Consider the following 25,001-nt stretch of genomic DNA (forward strand, 5'->3'; position numbering starts at 1 on the left):
TCTGCCTGTCAAAAAAAAAAAAAAAAAAAAAAAAGAAATACTCTTAGGTAGCTTGAAGATAGAAGATGAGAAAAATTACTGAGTTCATTTTTAAATTTTGCATAATAGGCTTCCTTTTAGTTACCCATTCCTATTTTCATGCAGGATATTAAGCTGTGCTTCCATGTTAATGATAATCTTGCCACTTAGAGCGTTTGCAGACCTACATGTGGAAAGATGTGTTGAAGAACCTTTTATGATTTCCTAAAAAGAAATTGTTTTCATTATTCAGTCCACATGTGAAAAAGTCTATTGTATTAGTAATGTATTATACCACCACATAAATGTTTAGAGGATGAATGGCAATCTTAATAAAACAGAAGATGGCTTTCATATCTTAGTTATCCTTAGGGAAGGGAATGAATAATTTGACACACCTCTTGTTACCCATTGATCAGCCAAAGTCAATTAGATATCCTGCAGAATCTGTCCATTGTTCCATGAATGGATGTAGAGAAGAGCATCATAACACTGTGGGTAGCTTGAAGGAAGTCAGAATGCAAAAGAAATGAGTAAGACAGTTAAAGAAAAATGATCTGAAAAGTAAAGGGATAAGAAATAAATTTTTAATTTCTGACAAATATAGAGTGGCATTATAGGATGATTTCTATCACTCTGCATGAGAATATTAATTAATTGACCTAAAACTTATGAGAGGTATTTGATTGCGAATATGTTTGTGAATAGTTTCCCAATTATAAATTATTTTCTGTTGAAGTAATTTTGTGAATATAACAAAAGATTATTCATGAGAGAGCTTTTCATTGTTTCACATGACTGTTAACACGGTTTGTTCAAATAATTTATTAATAATAAACTCATTAATAATTGATCATTTAAGATCAGAAGAAAATTGTTATTCAATCTAATTTCCATATTTATGAATTAGGAAATATTAGCTATTTATATTAATCTGTCTTTCATATTAAAGATGAAATTATCCATTGATATATTGTATATATATATGTATATATATATACATATGTATACATATATACATATATGTATACATATATACATATATGTATATTTTTTACCATAATATGTTTTCAACATGGACTTTGTAGCAGGTTATGTAAATCTTAAATTTGAACTAAATGGTAAAGGACTGTGCTTGCTAACATGATAATAGTAGACCATGATACTTTCCCTTTTCTCTTTTGTAGTTCCTGCATGAATTTTTTTTTGTAGTTTACAGATTCCTAAAAATGTTGATTTTACTTTATGTATATGCCATGATATTTTTATGGGGGGAAATGCAATTCTTTATGAAGTTAGGACATAAATATATGTATGTATATGTGTAACACACACACACATATATACAGTTGTGAACTTTTTTCCTTTTTTTTAGAGAGGCAGATGTCTGAGCAAGAGATGGCTGCAGCAGTTACCTCGTATTTTAATGAAATAAATCTGTATTTACAGTTTGCAGTAATTTAGTCCTTTCATCACTCCGTGGAGCTCCCATGGTGTTCATTGAGTACAGCTGCTGGGCCTCTGGTTTTAGTACATCTTTGTGCCTCAGGACCCCAGCATGCTTAGCATCCAGATGTGGTGACATATTCACACACATCCTCTGTGGAAATGTGCCAGAGTGGACATACGATTGTCATCAATTAGTTATGCCCAAGTGGTGCCAAGAAAAATTACATCTGTCATGCAGTCTGGCGGGTTTCATGGCCCATGATTGATTTAGAGACACTCCTGTTTTTCTTTACCTTGGCCATAGCCATAACATGCTCACAAAGAGCTCAGATTATATAATGGAGCATATGACATTTCATCACAAGAACTCGTTTTAGAACGTCATCAAAGTTCATGGACTTAGCCTTTATTTAGTAGCCAAAATATTATTTCTTGATTGTACAGAATGGCTGTGCAGCTTGCCTCATTTTACGTTTGGTCTCTGAAAGCATTTTATGACAAAATTTTAGGAAACAAGAGGTCAAGCTTATTTTCTCTTTACTTCCCAATCTTTGTTTGATTATATGAATATGATAGCTTTTTATTATAAAGCAGAGATAATGTTAGAAAGGGATGAATGTTTTGTTTGCTTTTGTAATTAATCACTTCTTGATTTTCTTTGTATAAATCATTATTGCTTGTATTATCACAGAGGTCTTTTGAATTATGAAAATACTTTTAATCTTTTTTTATTGACATTATGATTGCATGTTAATAATTTATAAATAGGGATTTATTATTATGGGAACTTAAAGAATAAAAATGCTTCAGAAAGCTTATGGAAATGGGAATCAATCATAAATGTATTTTGGTACAAAGAAATTTTGAAATCCATGCATAGTTTTTTCATAATTTGTATTTCTATAAACTTCTTGAAGATTGCACATATGCTTGGATTTCAAAATTTTTTGCAAGAAATAATATTTTTCTTTTTTTAAAAGTTAATTACTTCCTTAGAATTTATATATTTATTCAATTTATTTGAAAGACAGAGATAGGGATAGGATAGAGATAGAGAACATGCCCCCATCCACTGTTCACTCTCCAGGTGCCCACAGTAGTCATGGCTAGATGGGCCAAGGCCAGGAACCTGAAACTCAGTCTGGAGTAAATCACTACCCAAGTAAATGGTAGGGACCTACCTACCTGAGCTATTACCTATTGTCTCACAGAACAGTCATTCAGCAGGAAGTTGGAATTGGAATCAGGGCTGGGATGGGATGCATTTGTACCAAGTGGTACTTTAACTGTTATGCCAAACCTCTACCGTGAAACTTATCTTAGTTCCATTTTCCATGAACCTTTTGTAGTTAGCTTGTACAATAATGTGTAAGCCTAGTTGATGCTCTCAAAAGCTTATAGCTATAAAGAAAACCAATCTATAAACACACACATCAATGAATGAATTATTTAATGTGGTAGTGTGCTAATAAAAATACAAATAGTGTAGAAATAGGTTAACGATGTTAAAGAGAGTTGTAATTAGCTGCCCAGGTATATCTGGTATATTTTAAATGTTTTATACTACTCATAATATGAATTTTATATGGCTCTAAGAAGTCTCTCTCTCTCTCTCTCTCTCTCTCTCTCTCTCTCTCTCTGTATATATGTATTTCATCCTCTATCCAAACTCATCTAATTGCCTTTGATATTTGCAGTTTAAATTTTTATATTCTTGTACAACATATATATAGGTTTAAATATGTTATTTTTATGAAGAAATCAATACTTTGAAGATGCTTGAAGATGCTATTTTGTACATCTAGTCAGATTTGTCTGTGTTTCATGGATTTCATGTGATTCAAGTAAACAAAGTTTAGCTTTCTTGTATTTGTTATGTTTTGGATGGAAGAAGATCCAAGGCGTGCACATTTGTAAAGCAATAAAGGCACAGGCTTCTGAAGAGACTATAAAATAGATGAGATTGAAAAGCTGGCATAGTTTTTGAGCAGAAAAATAGACAGTGTTTAGCAGTTTCCTGTCAGCTTTGTAGTGCTTTTATTTTTTAGACATGACTGTCCAAATCAATGACCATTTGATGAACAAATAATTTTATAGTACTTCGGGTACATACTATTCCCTGACCTGGGGATGCATCTTTGACTACAACAAATCAGAATTCCTAGTCTTGTAGAGCTTACATTGACTGGTGGATTAGTTAATAGGCTTCAGAATATTCTGCATTGAAAATACTGATCACCCCGTTGTGTGATGCAGATGCTAATTCGTAAGAGAACAGCTATAGATTATTGCATCCGAATTTCATAGTTACGGCTGGTACTTTTTGGCAATGGATTAGCCAGTGCTTTCAGTTTTTTCAAAGAATATGATGTGCTTTTTTGTACTTTGCACTGAGCCCACCTTCTTGAAAAACATGGTATCAGGAGGGTGGATGTGATTGGATAATTTGTAAAATTGGGTTAACAAGTGAAATTGGTGGAAGAGAATAAAGAAAGTATGTGTGTTCAGTTAGTCTACACATTTGTTTAATCTATTGTATAGCACTGCCAGGAATCCCCCAAATCAAAGTTTCTGATTTGTTCCCAGCAAGTGACAATCTTCATTCCAGGTATTTTTGCTTTAAATATCCACAGCATATTGGTATGGTGGAAAGAACAGAAGGCTATCGTAAAAGCCTATACTTTAGGTGCTCTAGAAGGTCTGTTCCAGCCATACCATTCTAGGACCTGCTCCATACAAACTCGTCATAGGCATGCCAATGGCCTGAGGAAGAAACTCTCACTATTGCTGAAACCAGTGTCTCTAACCATTAGGGTGATTTTTGACTTCTAGTTCTGGTATTGGTTATGATATGCTCTTTGAGCTTAGTGTCTTCAAAGACATTCATGTGAAATGACAGAATATAAATAAAATCTTTCTTCCCATTTCATATTCAAATTCTGTAGTATCTGTCTTTTAATTTTCATTTTATGATGCACATTAGCCAATGCATTCCCAGAGCCATTCGACAACATCATTAAAGTTATTCAAGCAGAAAAATCAAATCATGGATAATTTTAACTGAATCTCTAAAATATGCCAGAATATAATATTCTACAACATTAGTCACCAATTGAATTTTAGATTTTCTTCTGATATCATTCCTCATAGTCTTGTGCTTTTGAAATAAAAACAGTATCAGTACAGTTTCATGCAGTATCATACAGTTTCTACTCTGGGCCTGGTAGCTGGATTTGGTTCAGTGATGGAAAAGCCAGATTGGGCCCAATGTGTAATTAGTGTCCTTGGAGTGTGGCATGTAGTGTTGTGACATGTTCTGTGGAGGACTGCATTGCTGTTTGCATTGGATCATTTAACCTGATCCTCTTTAGATGACATCTCTCATCTCTCTGGGTGTCCTCTGTGTCTCAGGCCACTTGTATAGATGGAAAATGTGACTGTAGCCTGTCAGACATTTCCTCATTCACTTTCATAGAACAGGCTGTATTATTCTGTATTAAAAAAAAAAAACTGTACCTCTGAAAGTGAATGAGGAAATGTTTTTTTAAGGTCTTTGACTTTCTTTTCTTTTTTTTTTATTTTTTAAACTTTTATTTAATGAATATAAATTTCCAAAGTACGGCTTATGGATTACAATGGCTTCCCCCCCATAACGTCCTTCCCATCCACAACCCTGCCCCTTCCCACTCCCTCTCCCCTTCCATTCACATCAAGATTCATTTTCGATTCTCTTTATACAGAAGATCAGTTTAGCATACATTAAGTAAAGATTTCAACAGTTTGCTCCCACACAGAAACATAAAGTGAAAAATACTGTTTGAGTACTAGTTATAGCATTAAATCTCAATGTACAGGGCCGGCGCCACGGCTCACTAGGCTAATCCTCCGCCTGGCGGCGCCGGCACACTGGGTTCTAGTCCCGGTTGGGGTGCCGGATTCTGTCCCGGTTGCCCCTCTTCCAGGCCAGCTCTCTGCTGTGGCCAGAGAGTGCAGTGGAGGATGGCCCAGGTGCTTGGGCCCTGCACCCCATGGGAGACCAGGAAAGGCACCTGGCTCCTGGCTCCTGCCATCGGATCAGCGCGGTGTGCCGGCCGCAGCGCGCCGGCCGCGGCGGCCATTGGAGGGTGAACCAACGGCAAAAGAAGACCTTCCTCTCTGTCTCTCTCACTGTCCACTCTGCCTGTCAAAAAAAAAAATGAAAATAAAAAAATAAAAATAAAAAAAAATAAATCTCAAAAAATCCAGCACACTAAGGACAAAGATCCTACATGAGGAGTAAGTGCACAGTGACTCCTGTTGTTGACTTAACAAATTGACACTCTTGTTTATGGCATCAGTAATCACCCTAGGCTCTTGTCATGAGTTGCCAAGGCTATGGAAGCCTTTTGAGTTCACTGACTCTGATCATATTTAGACAAGGTCGTAGTCAAAGTGGAAGTTCTCTCCTCCCTTCAGAGAAAGGTACCTCCTTCTTTGATGACCCGTTCTTTCCACTGGGATCTCACTCGGGGAGATCTTTCATTTAGGGTTTTTTTTTTTTTTTTCCCCCAGAGTGTCTTGGCTTTCCATGCCTGAATTACTCTCATGGGCATAGGAAATTAAATTAACACTTAATTTTTTTCATTTCATTTGGAATTGTTTCAGTGAGTTTGTCTGAATCACTTTTTTTTTTTTTGCTTTTCTTTCTTTCTTTTTTTTTTTTTACAGGCAGAGTAGACAGTGAGAGAGACAGAGAGAAAGGTCTTCCTTTGCTGTTGGTTCACCCTCCAATGGCCGGCACACCACGCTGATCCGAAGGCAGGAGCTAGGTGCTTATCCTGGTCTCCCATGCGGGTGCAGGGCCCAAGCACTTGGGCCATCCTCCACTGCACTCCAGGGCCACAGCAGAGAGGTGGCCTGGAAGAGGGGCAACCGGGACAGAATCCGGCACCCCAATTGGGACTAGAACCCGGTGTGCCGGCGCCGCAGGCGGAGGATCAGCCTAGTGAGCCGCGGTGCTGGCCTTTTTTGCTTTTCTTAAAATATTATTAATTGGTGGCTGGCGCCGCGGCTCACTAGGCTAATCCTCCGCCTTGCGGTGCCGGCACACCGGGTTCTAGTTCCGGTCGGGGCGCCGGATTCTGTCGCGGTTGCCCCTCTTCCAGGCCAGCTCTCTGCTGTGGCCTGGGAGTGCAGTGGAGGATGGCCCAAGTCCTTGGGCCCTGCACCCCATGGGAGACCAGGATAAGTACCTGGCTCCTGCCATCGGATCAGCGCGGTGCGCCGGCCACAGTGTGCTGGCCGCGGCGGCCATTGGAGGATGAACCAACAGCAAAAGGAAGACCTTTCTCTCTGTCTCTCTCTCTCACTGTCCACTCTGCCTGTCAAAAAAAATATTATTAATTGCTTTCTTTTATTTATTTTAAATTTGATTTAAGGTATACAAGTTTGATACATTTCATGTATAGAGATTTAGGAACATAGTGAGACTTCCCACCCTTGCCTCCTTCCCACCCATGCTCCCACCATTCTGCCTCCTTCCTCTCCTTTTCCCTCTAAATTTTTACAATGATCTATTTTCAAGGTTTGCTTTATGATCATAAAAATAATCCTATACTAAGTAATGTGTTCAACAAGTAGCATGAAAAAAAAAAAAACACTGTTCCTCAACAGAAGAGACAAGGGCTGTAAACAATCATTGAAGTTCAAAATCTCTATTTCACTCCTATACATTACATTTTTGGTACTCTATTAGTGACCACAGATCATGGAAAACATATAGCATATGACTTTTTGGACTGGCTTATTTAAGTATAGTGGTTTCTAGTGTATCCATTTTGGTTGTAAAAGACAGGATTTTATTCTTTTTAATGGATGACTATTATTCCACAGTGTATATATGCCATAACTTCTTTATCCAGTCATTAGCTGATGGACATCTGGGTTGATTTCATAGCTTAGCTGTTGTGAATTGAGTTTTAATGAACATGGGGGTACAGATCACTTTTTTTTTTAACTTTATTTAATGAATATAAATTTCCAAAGTACAACTTATGGATTACAGTGGCTTCCCCCTTCATATGCTGATTTCATTTTGTTTGGATAGATTCCCAGGAGTGGGATTGCTGGGTCATATGGTATATCTATTTTCAGCATTCTGAAGTAGCTCCACACTATCATCCACTGTACTAAGTTTACATTCCCACCAACAGTGTATTAGGGTACCTTTTCCCCTACTTCCTCACCAGAATTTGTTGCTTTTTCATTTCTGTATGAGAGCTATTCTAACTGGGGTGAGCTGAAATATCATTGTAGTTTTGATTTGCATTTCCCTGATGGCTAGTGATCCTGAACATTTTTATGTGTCTGGATATTAATCCTTTATCAGTTGCATAGTTTGCAAATATTTTCTCTCATTCTGCTGATTGCCTCTTCACTTTGCTAAGTATTTCTAAACACAGAGATCCAGTTTTCCCAGAACCATTTGTTGAAGAGACTATCTTTTTTCCAGGAATTGATTTTAGCTCCTTTGTCAAATGTAAGTTGATTATCGATTCATAGGTTGATATCTGGAGTTTCCATTCTGTTCTGTTGGACTACATTTCTGTTTTTGTGTCAATATAAGGCTGTTTTAATTATAACTGCCCAGTAGTAGGTTTTGAAATCTGGTATTGTGATGCCACCAGCTTTGTTTTTGTTGTTTCAGATTGCTTTAGCTGTTTGGGGTCTCTTTGATTCCATGTGAATTTTAGCATCATTTTTTTCTAGATCTGAGAAGAATGTTGTTGGTAGTTTGACTGGGATCACATTGAATCTATAAATTGCTTCCAGTAGTATGGACATTTTGATCTAAGAACTTTCTGAATTTTAGAAAATTGGGTATCTGTCCTTTTGACTAAGAACTGCCCCTCCTCTTCTCCAACACTAATTCCATAACCTTTTTTTTTTTTTTTGTGGGCCTCAACCACCCTATCTGGAAGCTTTCTTATTTTTGTATTTTATCATTGTATTTATTTTCAGATGAATAGATTACCCACCCCGCTGGTTTGGTCTTTTCCTCACCAAGGATAGTTTAGGTAACTCTTGCCTTCTAATTTTATGTTTTAGAAGATTTTGTTCCAAACTAGTTTACTAAATTAACAAACAAAACTCTTGTGCTTTCAATCAGTGATCTGTAACTCTTAACCAGATCTGATTAGTATGTGATAAACTGGAGAAACTTGCCTTTTTAGTCTGTCACGTTTTTTCACAGGTGAAATGCATAATTATATGTAAAAATATTGAATATGTTAAAAATTCTTTTGTCACCTCCTGGGCCTTCCTCAGAATGGAGCATTGCCTCCTGCAAACAGAATGCAAAAGGTCCCTGAGGGACTCTGTTTAATCTACAGTAGAATTAAAGCCTGTTATATGACAGAACACTGTGTAAATGTTTTTGATGTCATTATAAATAAAAAATTTCTGCCTTAGGAAGCAGTTAGATTGGAGGATCTTTAAGCTCTCTGTTAACCATCAAGGTTGTTGTAATTTTTCTTTTCCTTTGATCTTAGGGCCTCTCTAAGGAGGGTGGCTATAAACTCTAGCCCAGCCCTGGCAGGGTATCAGGGGAAGTGGTTATGGAGGTTTGCAATGTGCCTTTTAAGGGACACCTCTTTAACCTGAAAAATGACCTAATGTCTAAATGTCTGACCTGTGACCAAGTGTCCCTCAGACAGGATTCTTGTTTCTACTGGTGGACATCTTTATGGTACTTGTCCGGCCTGTATTAAGTTTATTCCTACCAAGATAGCCACTCTCTAGGGGAGCCCTGACCAGGAGTAGAGTTAGGTTCAATTGTGTTGGTCAGGGTATGACATAGAGGAGGCAGCAAAACAAAACGTATGGAACAACAGAAGCAGATCTTATCACCTGCAGATCCTAGAGCAAAGAGGAATGCTGACAGCCAGTGGGAATATCAGAGGAAGAAGCATGCTGTGTTCCACCACTTGGTGGGGGGCGTGTGTGTGTGTGTGTGTGTGTGTTAAAGATTTATTTATTTATTTGAAAGGAAGAGTTACAGAGAGGCAGAGAGAGAGAGAGAGAGAGAGATCCTCCATCCCCTGGTTCACTCCCCAAATGGCCGCAACGGCCAGAGCTGGGCTGATTTGAAGCCAGGAGCCAGGAGCCAGGAGCTTCTTCCAGGTCTCCCACATGGGTGCAGGGACCTAAGGACTTGGGCCATCTTCCACTTCTTTCCCAGGCCATAGCAGAGAGCTGGATCGGAAGTGGAGCAGCCAGATCTTGGACTGGCGCCCATATGGGTTGCCAGCACTGCAGATGGCAGCTTTACCCACCCTGCCACAGCTATGGCTGCCCATGTGTGTATATTTACGTGTGCTTATGAAGTGGGGTGTGGGGGGAGGAGAGAGAGAGCAAAAGAAAGAGAGAGGGAGGGAGGGAAGAGAAATTGCACTCCAAAACCTTTATTGTGATCCTGGATGGTACCTACCCAATTTACCTGCAGGAAGTTCTAATTGTGGCTTTAGATAGCGTAGACAGGGGCCATGGTACACTTTAGGTGTGGCCACTGTAACATATCTATACAATCAGTACAGGAAGGATGTGGGAGTCAGTGGGAGAGTCCTGTAGGTTGTATCTATGTGAGGTTATTTCAAAAAGTTTATGGAAAAGTAGAATTAAAAGTTTATTTTGCTAGAAAAAGTTATTTTTTTCTTCTAATCTGTTTCCATAAACTTTTTGAAGAGTCTTCATATGCATGGATTTCAAAAATTTTTGTGCCAAAATAAACATCTTTTAGTTCTACTTTTTTTTTTTTTTGATGAACTGTGTGAAGTACCCCTGTATGTTTTATAGGTGTAGGCCCAGACAGTTCCCTGGTCATGTGGGGCAGATATCTGGATCAACCACAAGGAGAGATGGTAGTTATATAGGGCAGATAATCTGGATTGGCTACTGGGAGTAGGCAAAAGGGTCCAAGTTTTGCTTCTTGTATAAGACAGTTAACCGTTTACTCACAATGGATTTCAAGACAACACAGAATTACAAATATTCATTACAAAGGTTTTATTGATGAATAAATATTTATGACTTAGAAGGAAGAGGAGTAAGTAGGTTTTTGAACACTTTATTTTCTGTTTCTTTATTACTTTGTTAGTATCATAAGAGGTTAGAATAGGAAAATTGTGAGATGATGGAATTGAGAATGCAGAATTACAAAATATTATCAATGTTCTGTATACAGTTTGATTTAAAAAAAATAACATGTTAACCCTTTGAACATCTTGAGAATGGAAATATATTTTGCATAGTGACTTCCAAAATGTATAACCAGACAATTGAAAGTTGTAAAGAACTTCTTTTTAAAATGTGGAAATAATTTTTATTATTTATAATGACAAGAGGCTGCAAAATGGGGAAAACACTTAATACATCAGAAAGAGACCCAATTATCCCTATAGTTACTTTGTCTTATTGTTGAATTGGTTGCTTAATTCAATAAACCATTCCTAATGGAGCTAGATCTAGATATTTCCATAATGCAGAGGAACATGTCATTTGTTTGAACAGTTGTGGTAGGGTCTGTGTGGTGATGATTTTGTATTCTTTAATAACTCAACATGCCCAAGAACCACTGCTGTAATGTACCCCAGTCAGGACATATTGTCTCCATGGCCTGTGATCTTGGAAATTCAAGTTGTTGTATCCCTGTAAAACGTGTGGTATCTGAGATCTAATGTGAGGTTGCAAAAAACTGTCATCATGTATTGTAAAGAAAGCTTTTAAAAATGTTACTTTTTGAATTGTTCCTTCCCCAGCTTTTACCCAGTTACTTGTTATTTGTGAGTGGTTCTTGGGTATACTCTTATTAGTTTATACTCTTTCTTGATTAACTTATAAGAATCTGAAGATCAAAGAGTAGATTATTCCCCTTTTTTTCCCAAAGTATGCCTGGGTCTATTCTTAATTGATCAGTGAGCTTTTAAATTATATCATGTTCCATAAAAGACTTTATCATTTTCATATTTGAGAGAGAGGAAGATAGCTAAAATTGTTGAAATTTTCCTTGCTTCAAGATATTGAAGAATTTACCCTCATTCAATGATGACATTTGTTGTATTTGCAAACAAAAGTAATGATGCTTTTTTAAAAATTCTATTTAAGGAATATAAATGTCATTCATTTCATGTATACAAATTTAGGGACATAGTGATTCTTCCCATCCTACTTCCCTCCTGCCTGTACTCCCACCCTTCCCCTCCTCCCTCTCCCATTACCATTCTTATTTTTCCCAAAGATGTATTTTCAGTTAACTTTAAGATTAAGATTAACTCTACACTAAGTAGAGAGTTCAACAAATAACAAAAACAAGCAAAGACCATTGTTTCTCAACAGTCTGACAACAGCTGTTCAAAATCATTGCATCACAAAGTGTCTATTTCACTCCTGTACATTACGTTTTAGGTACTCTATTAGTTACAACAGATGAAAGAGAACATATGGTATTTGTCTTTTTGGGATGGGCTTATTTCACTAAGTATAATGGTTTCCAAATGCATATACTTTGTTGCAAATGACAGGATTTTATTTTTTTTACTGCTGTGTAGTATTCCATAGTGTATATATACCATAATTTCTTTATCCAGTCTACAGTTTATAGACAACTGGGTTGATTCCATATCTTAGCTATTGTGAATTGAGCTGCAGTAAACATGGTGGTACAGATAACTCTTTCATATGCTGATTTCATTTCCCTTGGGATTTTTGTATAAGGTGAAGGTGGGGGTCTTGTTTCATATTTCTGCATTCAGTGATCCAGTTTTCCCAGAACCATTTGTTGAAGAGATTGTCTTTGTTCCAGGGATTGATTTTAGCTCCTTGGTCAAATATAAGTTGGTTATAGATGTGTGGATTGATTTCTGGAGTTTCTATTCTGTTCCATTGGTCTAAACTTTTTTTTTTTTTTGCCAATACCAGGCTGTTTTGATTATAACTACCCTGTAGTATGTCTTGAGACCTGGTATTATGATGCCTCTGGCTTTTTTGTTTGTTTGTTTGTTTCAGATTGCTTTAGCTATTTTGGGTCTCATGTCTTTCCATATATTAGCATCATTTTTTTCTAGATCTGAGAAGAATGTTGGTATTTTATTGAGATCACGTTAAATCTATAAATTGCTTTTGGTAGTGTGGAATTTTGATGATATTCTTCCAATTCATGAACATGGAAGATTTTTCCACTTTTTAATGTCTTCTTCTATTTCTTTCTTTAATGTTTTGTAATTTTCATTGTAGAAATCTTTGACATCCTTGGTTAAATTTTTACCAAGGCATTTAATTTTTTTTGTAGCTATTGTGAATGGGATTGATGTTAGTTCTTTCTCAGTCATGGCATTGTCTGTATATACAAATGCTATTGATTTTTGTGTGTTGAGTTTATATCCTGCTACTTAACCAAATGTTTTTATGAGTTCCAGTAGTCTGTTAGTGGAGTCTTTTGGATTCCCTATATATAGAAACATGTCATCTGCAAACAGGGTAGTTTGGCTTCCTCCTTTCCAATTTGTATCCCTTTGATTTCTTTTTCTTGCTTAATGGCTCTGGCTAAAACTTCCAGGAGTATATTGAATAGCAGTGGTGAGAGTGAGCATCCTTGTCTGGTTTCAGATCTTAGTGGGAATGTGTGCATATTGACTCATTTCTCAGGTCTTTTGAAACAGTTGCAAGCACAAAGAACTGCCTTCTGTTGGACTAAATTCATAGTCACTGAGATTTCAAGATAAAAATTAGAAAAGCCATCCAGAAAGTGTTTATGTTAAACTGACATTTGTTTTGAAGTGAAAATGTGTGTCTGTTTTAAGTGGTCATTTAAAGATGTGCGTTTGAAAAACAACACAGATGAACATTTGTATTACAAAATGCATTTGATAGAATGTCATAATTGTGGGGCCGGCACTGTGGCACAGCAAATTAACATCCTGGCCTGAAGCACCAGCATCCCATTTGGGCACTGGTTCTAGTCCCAGCTGCTCCACTTCCGATCCAGCTGTCTGCTATGGCCTGGGATAGCAGTAGAAGATGGCCCAAGTCCTCAGGCCCCTGCACCCACCTGGGAGACCTGGAAGAAGCTCCTGGCTCCTGGCTTCAGATCAGTGCAGTTCTGGCCATTGCAGCCAATTGGGGAATGAACCATCGGATGGAAGACCTCTCTATCTCTCTCTCTCTGCCTCTCCTCTCTCTGTGTAACTCTGACTCTAAAGTAAAAAATAAATAGATCTTTTTTTAAAAAAAGAATATAATAATTGTAATAAAGATTTGTTAAAGGCTTATGTCTGCCAGGTACTAGGCTAAATATAGCCCTTTGTTCGAAAAGGTTTTTGCATGAACCATCTCATTTAAACCTCACAACAATCCTCTGAAGAAGTTTTGTCGTCTATTCCACTGTAACCATGAGGAAACTGAGACACCCAGAAGTAAATGGTCCAGATGCTTTGAACCCTGGCAGTAGCAATCTAGAACTCTTAACCACTGCCCTAAATTCTTCCTCCAAATAGAGATATAAAGTTTATGCGTCAGCATACCTTGTTGGGCACAATATATTGTTCAAAATCCCTTCCTTCACCCTACCTTTAATTGAGTTCTTTTTTTAAAAAGATTTATTTATTTATTTGAAAGTCAGAGTTACACAGAGAGAGGAGAGGCAGAGAGAGAGAGAGAGAGAGAGAGAGAGAAAGAGGTCTTCCATCTGCTGGTTCACTCCCCAATTGGCCACAATGGCCATGTGGGTGCAGGGGCCCAAAAACTTGGGCCATCTTCCAGTGCTTTCCGAGGCCATAGCAGAGAGCTGGATCGAAAGTGAAGCAGCCGGGTCTTGAACTGGCAACCATATGGGATGCCAGTACTTCAGACCAGGGCGTTAACCTGCTGCACCACAGCGCCGGCCCCTAATTGAGTTCTTACAGTAGAGTACTAGGTATGGTGGGGTAAGTAAGACATGTTTTCTGTACTTAAGAAGCTCCTAGCTGGGAGAGCACAGCATGTCAATACAGATTTTACACTGCAATATGGAAAGGAGAAGTTGCATAAAAAAGTTTTAGGAGTGTGGAAGACCTTTCTATGATCTGATTTTAGTAGTTGTTTTCCTTCTGTAGAATCTTGTCATAGTCAGGGACAGCCAACTCTGTTTTCTAAGCATTTGCATAATAAAAGATAATTTTCATGGTCCAAAGGAAAGAGCCGAAAGGCTGGTAGGCATTGAACATTGGAATTCTGAATATTCTTCATGTGATGATGGAAAATTGATGAGCTTTGGCCATTAGTTCCTGGAAATTGCTGGTCATGGCCAACCAGTGTCTGAAATAATTAATTTAATACATGCTTTGGAGATTAGCCAATTACATGGGCCAGAATTGTTATAAACTTACATTAATTCATCAGCATGCTCATATATTTCTACAATGTTGAGCGTGTTCTGCTGTTTCTCTCAGAACATTGGCATTCTCTGTTAATAATCTTGCATATATTTTTCTTTGACCTTAGAGTCTTAAAGTTTATTGTAATAAATTATTATGCGAACAGATATAAAATGATCTGTCCTTTGGGATATCCAGCGTAACATGAAGGTTAGCTTGGTGATTATTTACCCTTCACAACTAGTCAAATAGAAATACTGTCTTTATACAGTCTGCAGCTAATCAAGATGTTATAACAGAACTAATACATTTAGAGGTCTTTGATTTCTCATTTGGTACAAAACACTTAAAGCAACAAGATGGTAGGTAGTTAAGGATGACAAAGGCAGTATTGAAAACAATTTAAAAGTAAGCAACAACAACAAAAACAAACTGGAATCAAGGGTGGATACAAAAATCAAAATCCAAAAGTAAATCACAAAGTGTATATTATGTTATTCAGTTTAGATGGAAGCCCTAGTCCACGGAATTTTAGGACTGGAGAAGGAACTTTGTTGTAAACTGAATAATGGCCCACCCAAAGGTGTCTAAATCCTGATCCCAAAACCTGTGGCAAAAGGCCCTTTATAGAGTTAATCAAAGTGAAGATTTTGAGAAGGGGAGTTTAGTCTGGGTTATTTGGGTGATCCCAGTGTAATTACTAGAGTCCTTATAAAGTGGGAGGCTAGAGGGTTAGAGTCAGAGAAGGAAATGTGGCAGTAAAAGCAGAGTTTGCAGTGATGTAGCTTTAAGACACAAGTAATGGGGGCAGACTTCAGAAGTCAGAAAAATAAAGAGATGAATTTTCCCCTAGAGCTTCCAGAGGAATGCAACCCAGCCAACATTTCGATTTTTTATCTTAGGGAAATTGATTTTAAACATCTGATCATGAAAACTACAAAGTAATGCATCTGTGTTGTTTTAAGGTACTAAACAGTGCAGTATGAAATTAATACAGACCTTAGATGTCATCTGGTGCATGTTCTTGGAATTTCTTAAATTCCACAAATTAGATTTTGGGAAGAGGAAAGAGCATGATAGAGACTGGAAACCTATGTTAATGGTGAACATAGGGATTGTGAGTTTAGTAGTTTACATCAATTTAGGAGAAATTGTTAGTGTCCAAGATTACTGTTAACATTTCCAAGAGCACAGGTGAGTAATTTGAGAGAAATTTTTCCTATAGGATTGAGGGAGGGCAATGTCACGTGGTTGTTCTGGAAATCCTGACTTCTATGTAAAATGTTACATTCATCTATCTTTTCCTATGTTCATGATGCTCAGTAGGTTTAGGAATATATTTTGTTTGTTGATTGATCATGTATTTTCTTTCTAAGCCTGTTTTTTATATCTTTATGTGAAATGCATATTGAAGAGGATATTTAGCAAAATATCCAATACTTCCCATTTAATGAGCATGCACCTTGATATCTGGAGACATTTTTTTTCAAATGTTTTCTCTTATTGTCACTGTAAAAATATTACATTTTTCAAGTAGCTATCTCAAGTCAAGAGTCCATGTAATGTTTTGGAAATGTTTTCTCAGGAGTAGTTTGAAAACAGCTGTAATAGTGCTCAATGTTATTACACAAAGAGTGTGAACATAAGTTTTTGGTGTTTTGCCTTCTTTCTTTTTTTTTTTTAAAATTTATTCATTTATTTGAAAGACAAAGTTAGAGAGAGAGACAGAGAAAGAGACATAGAGACAGAGGTCTTCCATCCATGGTTCACTTCCCAAATGGACCCAATGGCTAGAGCTGGGCTGCTGTGAAGCCAGGAGCCAGGAGCTTTATGCGGGTATCCCACATGGGTGCAGGGGCTGTCTGTGCCACTGGTTTCCCAGGCACATTAGCAGGGAGTTGGATCAGAAGTGGAACAGGGGCCAGCACTGTAGGTTAGTCCTTTGCCTGCAGTGCCAGCATCCCATTGGGCACTGGTTCTAGCCCATGTGGTTGTCTTCTGATCTAGCTCTCTGTTATGGCCTGGGAAAGCATTGGAAGATGGCCCACGTGCTTCGGCTCCAGTATCTGCATAGGAGACCAGAAAGAAGTTCCTGGCTCCTGGCTCCAGATTGACTCAGTTCCGGCCATTGAAGCCATTTGGGGAGTGAACCAGCAGATGGAAGACCTTTCTCTGTGTCTCTCCCTCTCTCTGTCTGTAACTGTACCTCTCAGGTAAATAAATAAAATTAAAGAAGTGGAGCAACTGGGAATCGAATCGGGATGCTTGTGCTACAGGAGGTTGCTTTACCTGCCATGCCACAGTGCTGGCCCCTACTTTGCCATACTTCATTGTTGTCAGGAGTGATTCAAATTCTGGATTGGTGTATATGATGACATTAGAATAGTAATGCCTAGTGAAGAAAAAAGCAATCTTATTTCCAGGGAATTTAAAAAAAATTTTTAATATAAATAAATTTTGTATTTATTTTTTATTTATTTGGGAAGCAGAAAAGGAAAGAGCTATGGAGGGAGGGAGGAAGAGAGAAGGAGAGGGAGAGAGGGTGAAAGGAAGAGGGAGAGAGAAAGGAGGAAGAATATCTTCTATCTACTGTTTCACTCTGCAGATGTCTTCAACAGCTGGGGCTGGGCCAGGAACTCAATCTAGATCTGCCATGATGGTGAGGGGGACCCAGCTACTTAGCCATCGTTTGGTGCCTCCTAGAATGTGTATTAGCAGGTAGCTGGCACTGCGAACAGAGCAGGACTCTGTTACAGGCACTCCAACATGGCACTCCCAAGCAGTGCTTAACTGCTGCACCAAATGGCCACCCTCTGGAATTTTTTGTTTTTAACTTTTACTTAAGTGTTGAACTACCTGTTAAATTCTCAAAAATAATAGAAGAATTTGTTGTTAAAGGACTTTACAAACTGCATGAAGATGGCAAGACTGGCTGACCACATTGTGGAGTAAAATAATAAATGTCCTTAATATTATTCTGCAGGTAACCCACTGAGGGAAGAGCAGATAGATTCCTTTTAAGGGACTTAGATTATTGATAGTACATTCTGTATTGTTCATTTCCATTTGCTGTCTGAGATCATATGAAATGTATATTTGATGTTTGTTTCCCATTCATGACATAGAGCTTCTAAAACTTTCTGAATTTCCCAATTAGGATAACATGTGAATTTATGCTGAATAAATAAATAATAAAAGTGAGTCTTGGTGGGCCCCTAGATAACTCCAGGGTGGGATTTTTGCAAGAGGCAGCAACCATGTAATGAGAAGGTTGGGACTTTCAGCCTCGCCTTGGAGTCTCCAAGGAAGGGAGAGGGGTTGGTGATGGAGTCCAGTTAGTGACCAAATGATTTAATCAGTTATTCCTATGTAATGAAGTCTCCATAAAACCCCCTAAATGACAAAGTTCAGAGAGCTTCTGGGTTGGTGGAAATGTTGAGGGCTTGGAGTCTGGCTCACAAAATCTGCTCATAATACTGTTCCCCAGATCTGACCTCATGCAAGTTCCTTATTTGGCTGTTCCTGACTTGCACCCTTTTCACTAAGTCATTAAATGTGAATAAAATGTTTCTCTGAGTTTTGTGGGCTATCCTAGGAAATTATCTTTATAATTTTTTTAAAGATTTATTTATTTATTTGAAAGAGTTACAGCAAGACAGGGAGAGGCAGAGAGAGAGAGAGAGAGAAAGGAGAGAGATCTTCCATCTTGACTCCCCAAATGGCTGCTACGTCTGGGTCCGGGGCCGAAGTCAGGAGCCAGGAGCTTCATCTGGGTCTCTCACGTGGGTGGCAGGGGCTCAAAGACTTTGTCCGTTTTCCACTGCTTCCTCAGGCACATTAGCAGGGAGCTGGGTAGGAAGTGGAGCAGCTGGGACTCAGACCGGTGCCCATATGGGATGCTGGCACTGCTGATGGCAGCTTAAACCATTACACCACAGTCCTGGCCCCCTCTAGCAGATTATCAAAGCAGAGGAGGATCTGACTGGTCCAAAGGAAAGGCGTCAATCTGGGCCTTATGACTGGCATCTGCAGTGGGGACAGTCTTGTGAGGCTAAATCCCCAAACTTGTGGAGTGAAACATTCAACCTGGGTAGTTAGTGTCAGAACTGAATTAGGGGTTTAATTCCCATGCCTTTAATCTCTTCTTAGAAGGGCCTGTGTGTTAAGAGTCAGAAGGCCTCATGGGTAGCGGGTAAAGCCGCTGCCTGCAGTGCCGGCATCCCATATGGGTGCCAGTTCGAGTCCCAGCTGCTCCATTTTCGATGTAGCTCTCTGCTATGGCCTGGGGAAGCAGTGGAAGATGGCCCAAGTCCTTAGGCCCCTGCACCTGTATGGGAAGACCTGGAGGAAGCTCTTGGCTTTGGATTGGCGCAGCTCTGGCTGTTGCAACCAACTGGGGAGTGAACCAGTGGATGGAAGACCTCTTTCTCTCTCTGCCTCTCCTTCTCTCTCTGTGTAATTCTGCCTTTCATATAAATAAATAAATTTTTTTTAAAAAAGGCCTGGCTTGGCAGCAGTCCCTGTGGAAAGTAAGAGGGCATCTTACACGTTTTATATGAGCCAGCAGTGTTGTGGCGGCCATAAATGCTCAGGCAGACTTTGGCTTTATCAGTGAAGGCTTTGAGGACATGATTTTCCTGCTGCTGTGCTGTACGCATGTAGATCACATTCAGCACATTGCCTTCATTTTGGGGGACTGAGGTTTAAATTGGATGTTGACAAAATAGGAACAGGCAACTAGGACAAGCAGTGAGTCAGGAAGTCCCGCTATTCACTAAACAGTAGAACAGACTTAAGACTTTTTTGCTTGGTAAGCATGCTAGGATAGCTGGAAGGAATCCACATAAAAAGAGAGAATAGATTTATGATGCTTCTAGATGAGAAAACTACAGACCTTGGCAAACAATGAGATGAGGTTTCGCTTTGGCATAATATTCTATATATGTTTATCTATACGTGCACACCCACATACAATTTATTTCTCTTTGGATTGATATGAATTTATAGTCACATAAATGAAGATATATGTGAATGTATACACACACATGCATGTCTCTATAGTCTAATTATGGAATAGACCTAGAATGGAATAAATTTCTTTCACATATATTATTTTTATTTCAACCTTCAGAATATTCACAGGTTGAGTACTATATCCATTGACATCTCCACAGAAAATGTACCAAACAAAGCATTCCACAATTATAGAGTAACCTATTTGTGATTGTATGTGTTTACCCTGGAATTTATCTTGAAAAACACTTAAAAAAAAAAAAACTCTTTGAGTGTTATACTGCATTCATCTCCATAAAAAGTGAATTGCAGATAATTTCAGGAGAGATACTTAAATATGCCAGTACTTTTTTCTTAACAATTTTTGACTTTTAAAATTTAAACTCATTTTTTTTTCTCTTTTCCTCTCGATAGCCAAGCCAGAATGTATTTCCTTTCATCCTTCTTCCATCCCCAAGTCTTTGTTTCTAACCACAGTGTGTAGAATAGGTTGCTAATCACAGCATCTTGACTAGCTAATGAGGTGGGGGTATTCTTCAAAAGAAGGTCTTAGACATTTAGGTAGCAAAGGAGGGAGTAAGGTTGTGGTTACTGAAGGGAGTGTTTTTGGCCACTGTATTTAAGCGGAGGTTGGATGGCTTCCTGCCAAGAAATGTTGTAAAGTGCATTTCTTCATTGAATTTATTCACTCATTCAGTGTTTTTTAAAATTTTATTTAAGGTATACAAGTTTCATGCATTTCATATCCACAGATTCAGGTATATAGTCCTGTTTCCCACTCCATCCTCCCTCCCACCCCCGCTTCAACCCTTCTTCCTCTTCCTTCTCCTATTCCAACTCTGAATTTTTACAAAGATCTGTTTTCGGTTTACTTTATACTCTTAAGGTTAACCCTACATTAAGTAAGAGAGTTCAACAAATGTTATGAAAAAAAAAAACACTGTTCCTTAACAGAAGAGACGAGCTGTAAACAATCATTGAATCTCAAAATGTCCATTTCACTCCAATACGTTACATTTTAGGTACTCTATTAGTTACCCTGCATCAGGGAAATCAGTTTTTGTGGAATCCTTTCTGTGTGTCAGGCACTGTATCTGGTGTGGAGGAGACAGATGAATACAGTGGGCAAGAGGCTGGATGAAAAAGCTATATAAAGATTCCTTTGTATGAGAATCTTCAAAAAGTTTGCGGAAAATGCATATTATGGAAAACCTATATGGATTTCAAATTATTTTTGCATTAAAATAAATTTAATTAATAATTCTATTTTTCTAGGAAGTTTTGAAGTACCTGCATATCTGTTGGTTGAACGAAATTTCTGATGCTTCAGTTTCCTTTGCCTTACTATGGAGCTCTGATTATGTTTTACCCGTGGTTTCCTTAAAATACTTTAGGGACTGAGTTACCGTATTTTTTCATATTATTTCTGAAACATTGTAGACCTTTTGAAAAGATTTTTTATTTGAAAGACAGAGGCGAGGGAGAGGGGGGGAGGGAGAGAGAGAGAGATTTTTCATTTCTCAAATGCCCACAACAGCCAGGGCTGGGCCATGTTGAAGTCAGGAGCCAGGAACTCAATCCAGGTCTCCCATGTGCATGGCAGGAACTCAACTAGTTGAGCCATAACATGCTGTCTCCCAGGGTATGTGTTAGCAGGTAGCTAGCATTAGGAGTGGAGCTGGGGTTCAAACCCAGGCACTTGGATATTGGATGTGGCCATGTGGGCATACCAAGTGGAATCTAACTGCCATACCCAAGGCCCACTCCACATTGTAGACCTTTAACATGATGTATACTATGATATTTTGTTTTCTTGCCTTTGAACTAGAGGTTTAAGTTGAATGTAGAATCAGCTTTTGATGGGATAATGCTGATTGTTTTCATGGCAAACATTTAATTTGAGATTGACTTAATTTCTGTTCAAAGAGTCAAGATTTATGGGAAAGCACCATGAGAAAACACAATGTTTTTAAATTTAAGGTGATATTATTTATTAATATTGTTGGAAGTTCATTTTGATTAAAATATTTATGGAAGAATCAGGTTCCAAAGTTACACTTTTATTTTTTTCTGAGGGAAGTTTTAGTTTGTATATGCTAAGATGTTAAATCTCCAACTATTTGGAGACTGACCACATATCTGAACTAATTCTATTTCTTCTTATAGAGATTAGATAGTACCAGGAGAGAGCAGAGGTGCCAAGGACAAAGTGTGCAGATTTGGGGGTGATAGTGGGGTCTCTGTGCATTTTGGCTTATTAGTAAATCCAGCTGTTCATTTATTTCATGTCTAGGTTTGGAATTCACCCAGTTGCAGGCCGAATGCCTGGCCAGCTTAATGTGCTGCTGGCTGAGGCTGGGGTGCCATATGATATTGTGTTGGAAATGGATGAGATCAACCATGATTTCCCAGGTAAGTGATGGGGATGGTGGTGAAGTTTAAATATTCTTAGTGTGAACAAAGCAACTCCAGACTAAGGATATAAATCGTGGAATCAGTGCAGGCTTACTGTTCAGATAAAGAGCAATCTGTACATTGTAGATGTGCAGTAAATTTAAATATGTGAAAAGCAATCTTGAATAAAGTGCAAAAGATTTGTAAGCAGCCTGGGTAGATATTCTCCTGTGAGGAGCTGAAGGATAAGGAACATTCTGGAGCATGGTACAGGGGTGCCAAGTGAGGAACAGGGCAGATCGGGCTTTTGAATCCAGGTCCTAATGCTCAGTCGCTGTGGCTTTTATGTAGGTACTCAACCTTGAACTCTTCATTCACAAAAATGCCTCTGTTGATAATTTAATGTGATTCTTGTCAGTTTCTGACACTTACTAGTTTCCCATTGTATCAGTTCGTGATCAGTGAGCTAGTTTTCCTTTCTTCTGTTATTTCTTTCTTAAGTACTAGGACTTTATTAGATAAGGTGCTATATTTTATAACTGTCATTGGGTAAATGTTGGATGGTAATGACATTTGGACCAAGATCATGTTTGTTAAAATTAAACCAGTTCCCTCTGGCAAGTATCCATTGTAAACTTAAAAAAAATTGTTTATTAGGGAAAAAAAAGAAATCGTGTGTATGTCTAGATGCACATGGCATTTTTGGCAACATCCTAAGGTAGTTTATTTTATAGTCCTCACAGAGAGAATTTAGGCATTTTAATTTTATGCCCCTTTTCAAATCTCACTGTTGCTAAATTATGTGGAAAACCAGCCAGTTCCAGGAATTATGGACGCAACTTTAATACAGTACAGACTTTTCGATCATTGTCTTTTAGGCATCAGATTGCATCTAAATTGAGCATTTCAAAGTTCAAAATGGGATGCAAATCTTCTAAAATCATGTGACCAACAGGATCATTTTGGGATAATAAGGGAATTATAAAGTCAGGTTAATTAGGTAGATCCTTTGGGTGAAGGGAAGTAAACTAATGCAGACTCTAGTCCAAAGGCTCACATTCAGTGAAGCTTTTTAGCTGTGTGACATTGACTAGATTGCCTAACCTCTATAATAGAGTTCTTTGACAATGCCTTTACAAGTGCTTTTGTTATTATTATTATGAAGTCAGATCACAATAATTTGCCTGAAAGGAAGTGAAAACGACAACTGTGAGTTTTATATTTTCTCTTCATTCTTTTATGCAGACACTGATTTGGTTCTTGTAATTGGAGCTAATGACACTGTGAATTCAGCAGCGCAAGAAGATCCCAACTCTATTATTGCAGGCATGCCGGTCCTTGAGGTCTGGAAATCCAAGCAGGTAAAGGTTTAGACTTGCATTTCCTGCTGATGACCAGAGGTCACTTCAAATACATGCACACAGGATGCTCTTGGTCATTTGATGAGAAACAATGGATGATCTTCTATAAGAGGCCCAGGAGTAAGAGCATGTTTAGGTCCCAGTTCTCTGTATCCAGCTTCTGTCTGTTCTTTGGCCACCAGAGAACCTGAGGGAATGCCCTCTTCCTGAGCAGAGCCAGATGAGATTTTGTGGATGGATTAACGAAATCTGTAACCACAGCTGAAAAAGGAGCTGTTAGCTTTTAGAATGAGTCTGGCTGAATTCCAGATGGAGTCTAGTGAAGCAGATGGCTTCCCTCTGGGACAGTGAGTCAGTATCATCGCCTTCATATACCAAGATGAGCACATTTTTTCATTTAATTTTTTTGAAAAGGAATTTGTGTGTTATTATGGAGTGTCTAGAAGAAAGGTGATTTAGAAATCCAAACAGTAACATGGCTGAGGAAGCAAGCTGTGCTCTTGCTCATTACTTCTGAAAAAGCAAATTGTTGCATTTTGGAGAACCTGGGGACTGGTAAATTTTCCTCTGCCCCAACAGCAGGCATGTCTGTTTACCATTCCAGTATCATGTCTGAATTTTAGGGTTCAGAATAACAAAATGTACACTGTCCCTGCAGTTTTGTACATATGTGACTTTATATCCTACTGTTTGTTCATGTGTAGCTAAAATATCCCTCCATCAGTAGTCGATGTTTGAGAGTTGCAGAGGGCATTACAGTACTGACGCTATATGAAGCCTGGACTGACTTGGCCTTCAGCAGGACAGCAGTGGCATAATATATGTTATAAATGTCTAAAACACACCAGTATTATATAGATGGGCTTATTCCATTTTGCTTTGCTGGAGCACTCTGTTAGTTATTAGCTTCATCCTTATGAGAAACTGGATTAGTCTTTGGGCTTTCTATATGTTTCTAGTATAGTTTATTTTTTTTTTATTTTTATTTTTTGCCAGGCAGAGTTAGACAGTGAGAGAGAAAGAGAGAGTTATAGACAGTGAGAGAGAGACAGAGAGAAAGCTCTTCTTCCTTTGGTTCACTCCCCTAATGGCCACTACAGCTGGCGCTGTGCCAATCTGAAGCCAGGAGCCGGGTACTTCCTCCCAGTCTCCCATGTGGGTACAGGGACCCAAGCACTTGGGCCATCCTCTGCTGCCCTCCTGGGCCACAGCAGAGAGCTGGACTGGAAGAGGAGCAACCAGGACTAGTACCTGGTACCCCAACCAGGACTAGAACCCAGGGTACCGGCGCCGCAGGCGCAAGATTAGCCTAGTGAGCCATGGCGCCAGCCTAGTTTATTTTAAAATGGTTAAAAAAAATAATGATACTGTATCCCCACTC

At 38.5% G+C, this 25,001-nt stretch overlaps 1 protein-coding gene across 10 annotated transcripts in view; it reads left to right on the forward strand.

Moving 5' to 3' along the window:
* NNT (nicotinamide nucleotide transhydrogenase) overlaps positions 1-25,001 on the forward strand; it is a 104,214-nt gene that overhangs the window by 77,316 nt on the left and 1,897 nt on the right. For 9 of the 10 annotated variants that reach the window (XM_008262181.4, XM_008262180.4, XM_008262179.4 and 6 more), the window contains exons 20-21: positions 22,159-22,277; positions 23,505-23,620. In XM_008262181.4, coding sequence (XP_008260403.1) covers positions 22,159-22,277; positions 23,505-23,620 — 235 coding nt within the window. Of the gene's footprint in view, positions 1-47; positions 572-22,158; positions 22,278-23,504; positions 23,621-25,001 lie in introns of those variants that run through there. The other variant, XR_011382030.1, reaches the window with a different exon arrangement.

The sequence above is a fragment of the Oryctolagus cuniculus genome, chromosome 14 (genome assembly GCF_964237555.1).
Source record: "Oryctolagus cuniculus chromosome 14, mOryCun1.1, whole genome shotgun sequence".
NCBI classification, from domain to species: Eukaryota; Metazoa; Chordata; class Mammalia; order Lagomorpha; family Leporidae; genus Oryctolagus; species Oryctolagus cuniculus.